This window comes from Aquarana catesbeiana, linkage group LG09, assembly GCF_042186555.1.
Source record: "Aquarana catesbeiana isolate 2022-GZ linkage group LG09, ASM4218655v1, whole genome shotgun sequence".
NCBI classification, from domain to species: domain Eukaryota; kingdom Metazoa; phylum Chordata; class Amphibia; order Anura; family Ranidae; genus Aquarana; species Aquarana catesbeiana.
In genome coordinates this window covers 252,492,838-252,501,506 of record NC_133332.1, presented here as the reverse complement: position 1 = coordinate 252,501,506, position 8,669 = coordinate 252,492,838, and the positions used below count along the sequence as shown (strand labels likewise).

At 43.5% G+C, this 8,669-nt stretch overlaps 1 protein-coding gene across 1 annotated transcript in view; it reads left to right on the top strand.

The window, feature by feature from the left end:
- Positions 1 to 5,094: 5,094 nt before the first annotated feature.
- FGD1 (FYVE, RhoGEF and PH domain containing 1) overlaps positions 5,095 to 8,669 on the top strand; it is a 247,924-nt gene continuing 244,349 nt past the window's right edge. The window contains exon 1 of the mRNA XM_073600187.1: positions 5,095 to 6,229. Within this exon, the coding sequence (XP_073456288.1) occupies positions 5,965 to 6,229 (265 nt within the window). The 5' untranslated portion in view covers positions 5,095 to 5,964. The remainder of the gene's footprint in view (positions 6,230 to 8,669) is intronic.

The following is an 8,669-nucleotide window of genomic DNA, read 5'->3' as shown; positions in this document are numbered from 1 at the left end:
CAGTATTGGGTACTTCCTTTAAGCTCCTGGCACTCAAACGAGCAGTAGGGAAGCAAAGAAAACATTAGTATATGCTGATGAGGAGGCATAGAGGATTAAAACAAACTGTTAATTTGTCCCAATATAAAAATTGCAAGTCCCAAGTGACTACCCTGTCAAATTTCTTACAACAACCCAAATCATCTTTTTTTTTGTTTTCTTTTTTTTTTTTTGTTATAGGTCAGGATTCAGCCCATTAAGCACTTCCAGCAATAGCAGGGTATTGTGGAACCCAACTTTGATCTTGGCCAAGTTTCTCATGCTAGTAAAAAATAGCCTTACCTTATCTTTAGAGTAAAGGTAATGCATACCTCCCAACATTTTGAGATGGGAATGAGGGACACCTACTAACAAACGTATATAGGACACGCCCCCTGTCACACCCCCTTAAAGGAGAATTAACCAAAAAAAGGGTTAGTTAACCACTAGCTGCCCGCCCACTGTCATATGACGGTGGGACGAGGCAGCTCTCGTTCTGGGCGGACGTCATATGAGGTGATCGCGTTCCCGAGCCACTAGTCACTGGGGACCCAGTGCGCGTGCCGAGCAGCCGCGATGTCCGCCTGGCACCCGCTATTGCCCAGTAACCGAGCAGGACCGTGGATCTGTGTGTGTAAACACACAGATCCACGTCCTGTCAGAGGAGAGGGGACCGATGGTGTGTCCCTTGTACATAGGGACACCGATCGGTCACCTCCCCCAGTCAGCCCCCCCCCACAGTTAGAATCACCTCCCTAGGACACACATTTAACCCCTCGATCACCCCCTAGTGTTAACCCCTTCCCTGCCAGTCGCATTTACACAGTAATCAATGCATTTTTATAGCACGGATCGCTGTATAAATGTGAATGGTCCCAAAAATGTGTCAAAAGTGTCCGATATGTCCGCCTCAATATCGCAATCACAACAAAAATTGCAGATCGCCGCCATGACTAGTAAAAAAAATAAAATAAATAAAAATGCTATAAATCTATCCCCTATTTTGTAGACGCTATAACTTTTGCGCAAACCAATCAATATACGCTAATTGCGATTTTTTTTACCAAAAATATGTAGAAGAATATATATCGGCCTAAACTGAGGAAAAAATTTGTCATTTAAAAAAAAAAAAATTGGATATTTATTATAGCAAAAAGTAAAAAATATTGTGTTTTTTCAAACTTGTCTCTCTTCTTTTGTTTATAGCGCAATAAATAAAAACCGCAGAGGTGATCAAATACCACCAAAAGAAAGCTCTATTTTTGGGGAAAAAATGATAAAAATTTCATTTGGGTGCAGTGTTGTATGACTGCGCAATTGTCATTCAAAGTGCAACAGCGCTGAAAGCTGAAAAATGGCTTGGGCAGGAAGGGGGTGAAAGTGCCCTGTATTGAGGTGGTTAAATCCAGAAGGGCTTTTTTTTTTTACAACTACTATTCCTTTATATTGGCTTTTAAAATGGACAAATGTGGCAATTTAGAAATTGGATGAAAGGTTTAGCACTGGGAAACACTTTTTGAAAGATAAAAAGTGCATTTTATATACAACTATATAGATCAGACCGAAAAGAGGGACAGAAGGACATTGTTCCAAATGAGGGACAGTCCCTTGAAATCAGGTACAGTTGGGAGCTACGGTAATGAAAACTAAATGATCACAATTTTTTTTTTCATTTTTCCTACAGACTTAGGTGTTCAGTAATACAAATCAGACCTGTTGAGATAAAAAAACGTAGAATTGGTCATGTTGTATTGCTACACTGTTTTCTTTATTATGAGTCATTAATAATTGCAGGTTACTCCATGGCTAATAAATACAGTACAGTGCGACCTATTGTTATCAGTGATATTGCACATTGCTGACACCTGCTAACACTGAGGGAAAAAATTGAATGATTGTTGAATGGTTGCACATAATACTCAATATACAAGGCCTAACATTCCAGAGCGGTGTAAGCAGTCAGTGCATAGGTTAAAGTGTAACTATGGCCAAAATAAAAAATGACATATGTGATATAGTCTGTCACTAGCAATAACACAACATTGATTTTTTGAGTCCCCCTTGTAACAGTTTTATTACCTAGTGATCTGGCTAGTAAGTCTGTTATTTTACAACTCCCTTTAACAGACCAAGCTGTCCAGCAAAGGTGGCAGGGTTGGGACAAACTGTTTAACATGATCAGGGGTGCTTACAACAGCTAGCTTTTAGGCCTCATTCACACAGGCTTATTACAGTGTACACCCGCATGAGGGCCATATTTACCTGCAAAAGAATGCACAGGTGTTCCATGTATCCCTGCGCAGGCAGTCCCATTCATGTCAGTTGGGACACCGCGGCCGCACAGACACAATTTTGACATCAGTGAGGCTGCACATCCCCAAACACAGACAGTGGGGGAGATTTACTAAAACTGGTGCGCACAGATTCTGGTGCATCTGTGCGTAGTAACCAATCAGCTTTCAGCCCTCGTTCACATTGACTGCGGCTTTGAAATCGCGCGACTTCGTCTGAAATGGCACAATTTCAAAGCCGCATGTCAGTGCAACTTCAGGTGCGACTTGGAAAACATATGTTTTCATGCACAGATGTCTATTTAAGTCACATCGGAAATCGCCAAAAGTAGTGCAGGAACTACTTTTTCAAATCGATGCAGCATTGCAGAGTTGGCGTCGCACCGATTTGAACAGTGCGATTGCCGGCAATAGGGTGCGACTTGTCATGCGCATGACAAGACGCTCTAATGTGAACGAGGGCTTATTGTCAAAGCTTAATTGAATAAGCTGAAGTTAGAAGCTGATTGGTTACTATGTACAGCTGCACCAGATTCTGCGTGTAGCAGTTTTAGTAAATCTCCCCTCCAGTGTGTGTTTGGGGACGTGCACCCTCACGGATCTCAAATTGGGAGCAGCCGCTGTGACTGTACATTCCCTAAATCCCAGTTGACATGAATAGGACTGCCTTCACAGGATTGCATGGAACACCTGTGAATCCTCGTGCTTGTAAACGCGGCCTGCGCCCAAACGTACGCTGTAGTAAAAAATATTTCTGTAACTATTTAGTAGAAGTTAGCTGGAGTTGCCTTTAATTTGTTAGTCAGTTATGTAATGTCCAACTAAGGCTAGGTTCACACTTGTGCGAATTGGATGTGGGTTTCCTCTGCATCCAATTCGCATGACAGGAGAGTGTGCCCGACTCTCTCAATTGAGCCGGTTCACACACCTCCGAGGCGTCCGCAGTCCGCATTTGGAAAGAGTCCTGTGCGTCTTTGGCTCCGAATCAGGTGCAAATTCAGACAGAAATTTGGACCTGATTCGCACCTGAATCGGTGAAAAGGGACGCAACAGACCCCCTGTTGTGAGCCACAGCATGTGTAAACCCAGCCTAAAGCCAGCCATAGATGGAGCAATCATGTGATTTCCCACATGAACACTGAAACCCTCCCGCAGACCTATTGGGTTCTCCCGGTGGGGGAGCTGTCTCGGCTGGGAGAACACACAGTGATAATCGCATGAAAAATCCAACAGGCTGGTTGTACCCAAGTTGATCAGTCAATCAACTTGGGTACCATCAGCCTGCCCATACATGGTGTAAATCTTGGCCAGTCCCTGCTGAAATGGCCGAGATTCAAACCAACTATGGCCGGCTTAAAGGATTTAATTTCAAAAAGGAGTAGAATGGGACTTTACATGTGTCTCAGTGGAGTGTAAATAATGATTTAGAACACAGTTTTTAAAAAAAAAATGTAGAAAAACTTTATTTGCCACCCATGGATGGACATATTATAGTCTAAAGAAGAATACAGTTTACTGTTTTCTTAGTCCAGGGTGTGCAGATCCTGATATGAGATGTCAAGGGTGTGGCCTACGCGTTTCGCGGGGAAACCCCTTTTCGTCAGGGCCTTTAAAGCCGCGCAAAAAGCATAGAAGTGTTAGGAATGTCCTAAAAATACAGAATTACAAAATTAGCTACATTGTAAGATAATGTTAGGTAGGGTATGAGGAGGGGGGTTGAAAGAAAGGTGGGTATGTGTGTTTGTGTTAAAGTGTGATATCTTACCTAAATAGCAAAGCAGAGATGTGTATGCTGTTGCATGAATTAGGCGCAGGCTGCCAGCACCAACATGATAGTGTTAAAGGCAGATAAGATGTGCCACACCGCTGTGTCTTGGGTTTCATGGCCAACTTAAATCTACCCTATCCACTGACCAACAATTCTGCTGTACAAGGGTGGCTACATTGCTTCTCCATAGATACAGTGGAGGAGTGATTGTCAGTCACTTCCTTCTGCAAGGTAGGAGAATTATCCGATGCTCCCAGTGCCCCCCTTTTCACACAAATTAACACTGCGCTCAGAGCAAGTGCCCTCTCTGCCCACCTCTTGTATCGGCCCTGATTGTAGCCACCCTAAGATAGGTGGTGTGTTACTGGCTGACCTCCAGGTGAATAATAAAGAAATTAAATCTTGAAAACGAATGCCGCCACCATCTCCAATGATTGGTGAGCTACAATGTAATAGGTTTTTGTATTTGGGTTTAGTTATGATTTAGGGTCCCGATAATAATGAACATTTCCAGTGCTCACAAATGTGCGCTATTCCTTCTGATGTAACCCCTGCTGAATATCTCCAATTTTGCTCAAATCATTTGCATTCCTTGCAAGCATCACACGAGATATGGCTGCCCTTAGATATTTTGTGACGGATCTATTAAAGATCAATCATCCAGCACAGAAACAGATGTTAACTGCTATTTCTATGTGGAGGATATTCCTCTTGTCGACTGATTCTCGGGGGCATTGCAGGGAGCTATATTGGGATGGTATCCCATCCAGCCTCTCTTCTCCTTCTCCTAGGGTCTGCTTTCATTTACCTAGTACATCTCTATAAGGCGTTCTTCACCCTTCTTGGTACCAGATGCGGCCATATCATAGCTCTACCACTATATACCTTACACTACAGCAGCCGCAGAGAAGTGGTTAATAGCATTAATAAGGCAGGATGCTGCATAAGTCATGAAAAAAAAAAAAAAAGCTATAGACAGTATTCCTGTGAGATGGGGGGGGGGGGGGGGTGGGCAAAGCCATGTGCAAGGGGAAAATCCAGACCAGATTTTAAATACATCTGACGTGAAATCCAACGGCAAAGGAAAGCGAGTCAGATTTCACATACACAGTAAAAAAAAAAAAAAGAGAGAGAAGAGGAGAAAAAACTGCAGGCAGGAGTGTGTTTGCAAGCCAAAACCATCACTAGCAAAAGCAGAGAGAACAAAGGATATTGCAGACTGAGCCTGAGTGAGGTGTGCTTGCCTTGAACAGAAGGCATGATTGTTGCACCCAAGGGTGCTGGCAGCATTCGGAGGTAGAGGTGGCACCTTGACGAGGTGCTGTTTTTGGGTGCCCAGTCCTGCAAATGATTTAAGGACAGCTGAGGACAAGGTGTTAATTCATACAGGAGCTGACCTTCCTCCAGGCAAAGCAGTCTGCTTATTGTGGAGGAATAAGGGGGGGGGGGGGGGGGAGTGATGGATTAGCCATCAGGCTAAAAAAACCCAAGGAAGCCAGTGGGAGGATGGTGGAGCAGTGGACAGAGCCCCTCCAGGATGGGCTTGGAAATACTATCTGACTGATCTGTGGCGTTACAGAAGAGCCCACAGACCATCTCGCGACAGGAATTGCCTGGCTTTGCTTGTGTACTGCAGCATCTGTCTCACTCCACTGTGATATCCCTGTGAGGCAGCTGCTTGCTGATGCAGCAATACCTTGGATTATAGGAATACTGCATTTTTTTTTACTGGCAAAAGGAAGACCACTTCTAAATATTTAAATCAAGATTTCATCACGCAGCATCCGGCATAAGGAAAGAGGAGCAAGGAATAGGCTGGTGTTGTGTAATTAGGCTCCTGACTCTACTTTCTGCCCATGTCCATTTACCAATGCCTGAACCCTCTCCATGTCTGTTCAGCCAGACCTCTCTCCTGGCTTCCCATATGGTCAGAGGGGAGAGGTTGAGCTGCCAGTTAAAGGGACACAGGTCTGTCCCCTTCACCCTGCAAACATGCAGGTAAACCGGCCCAGGAGCACTGCTTACACCTACCCACCAACATGCCCCCGAGAGGAGCCAGGATCCTATGCTAAGCAATTCCAATCAAGACGCTTCTCCTATCATATTGGAGGCGCTGCAGCAAGTCCTGGAGGCCATACCCAGCAAAATGAAGGTGAGTAAATGTTGCAATGGCATGTACATTTTGTAATCTGATGTGCCCACCCAAAAGCGACATCTAATTTTTAGGGTTGATGCCAGCGGGTTAAATCCTTCAGGTTGAACCCCAATGGCAAAAATCTTGCACCTGAGTTCCTAGGTCTGCCCGCCTGACATGATGACCACCAGGGTGTCTCACTCTCCTTGTTTTATTTTTTTATTTGTTTTGCATGACAGGGAAAATCTGGCTTCCGGAGTATGCAAGCGATATCAGAAACCAGTGGGTATTTCTGTCCCCTGGGGTCCACACATGACTGTAATATCAGTTGGTAGTGGACTGACCCTTTAAGAGGTAATCGGTTTGAATTCATATCTTTTACCTGTGTTCCAAGCCTAACCACCAAGTATGACATTTTTAAAAAATGCAGATGGTCAGGATTTGGGTAACTGTCTCTGTTGCGGCTACTCTAATGCTGGTGTGTACCAACTGCCCACGTTTCCTTCCCAGGATATAGAAGATGTACTGAGCCAGGGAAGTTTCTATGCAATATACTTATAAAATTGAATCATATTAGGGTCAATCATACGAGGAACGCCATTTTTCTAAAGGTTATTTCACTATGCAGGTGACATTGTATGCCTTTTTATAGGTCATGGTAGGTCACTGTAAAACCTGCACAGAAATGAATTTGGTGTTGCAATAACCTTTGTAAATGTCTGATACGGCATACTTTGAATTGCAAGGTGACAGCTGTTCAATGATACTAGGGGGCATAGTTATAAAGCAGTATATGTGACTTTCAACGGTTTTTCACCGATTGTGAATCAATAACTGTCATGTTAAACACCTGCACCTGAAAGATTCACCTACAGACAATATTTGGTGAATAGTGCATTCACTGATTTTATAAATATGCACCCATCATAACCTGATAGCATATTAGCCCTAACACTTGATGGCTTGTGAAATATTGTTATTATTAACATCAACCACATACCCAAATGCCTTCAAAAGTATAACCATTTACTGAGTGTAAAAGATTCTGCTGATAAATAAAGCATAATATTTTTGAAAGCCAGACTGTGCCCCTCCAGCCACCATAGGCCTGGCAGCTGTTGATGCTTGTCCTACCCTTTTTGGTATGCTGCTGATCTATCACACGCTTCAGGTACCGCCAGGTATGGTGTTCGGCTTTTTTCTTTCTTTTGGAAAGTCCCCAATAGCCTTTTTTTTTGCACTTTCTTTGCAATCTGGATTGTTTCATTACATTTTTGTTGTATCCTGTCTCCTAGAGTCATACAATCAATTATTTGGTTGAGGGCTTCTATAATCTCTGGCCTCTAGTGCAGGTCTGCTGTATGAGCTGCTGTTTCACCCCTGTGCACCTTGTTCATGCATTGCTCGTCGTGTCTCTATTATGCACAGCCATTTTTAAAGTCTCTCGTTTTGGCTGAGAGAGAGACTGGGGCCCTGTTCACGTCAGTGCACCAAAGGAAAGCACAGAAATTTGCATGCGGTCCCGCAGCGTGTCCTTATTGTAGTTGCGTTGCACTGCCATAGTCGCAGCATACACTTTCATTTTATATTTGTAAAAGCAATACTTTTATCCAACTTCGTGGATTCCCTGCCTGCTTTGCAACTTCTCCTCTGCTGTTTACTTTTGATTTCTAAGGACTACATATCCCAAGGTACTTGGTGCCTGCAAGCAGCACTTCTGTAGTTCATAAGACGGGCTGTGCGAAAAGTGTAGCACAGCAGGGCCAACTCGCAAGGCATAGTAAACATGTCACAGAGTTCTTAGGAAGTAAAAGTGTGAGGATATTTGCAAACTTCAAGATCGTTCAGACTAATAGGAGTAGGCTAGAAATATGTGAACTACAAAGTAAAAATGAATACATGATTTTTTAATTTTGACCATGGATACGCTTTAATGGCACCCCGATGTACCTTGCTAATGCACATGCATTTTAGTGCATCAGAAAGCATGTTCACAATGTACTGGTGCAGTGTGTTTTTAAAACAAAAGAAAAAGGACTTCCTTGGCGCAGTTTTAGTGCATTGGGCAATCCATTCATATGAATGTGCCAACGAAACGCAACATAAAACATGCATCAACACACACGCAGTGTGAACTAGTTCTGAATCACAGAATACTGAAATGGAAGTTTAATCAACACTAGTAAAAATTTGCATTCACACGTGAATATGCACCTGCATGGCGAATAGATGTAAGAACCTCAGCAGGGGTTTCTGCAATTTTGCTGTGAGAGACAGCCCCATTGAAAGCAATGCAAGGCTGCCGGCTCATATGGAATTGCTCATACAGTGATCACATGCGGGTGGGCTGATCACTCGCATGTGACTGCTGCATGAGTGATTGATTACAGGCGATTGGCATGATTAGCTTAAGGAGTCATTGGCCTACCCTTGCTTCCAATAGGGCTGGCTCTTGCAT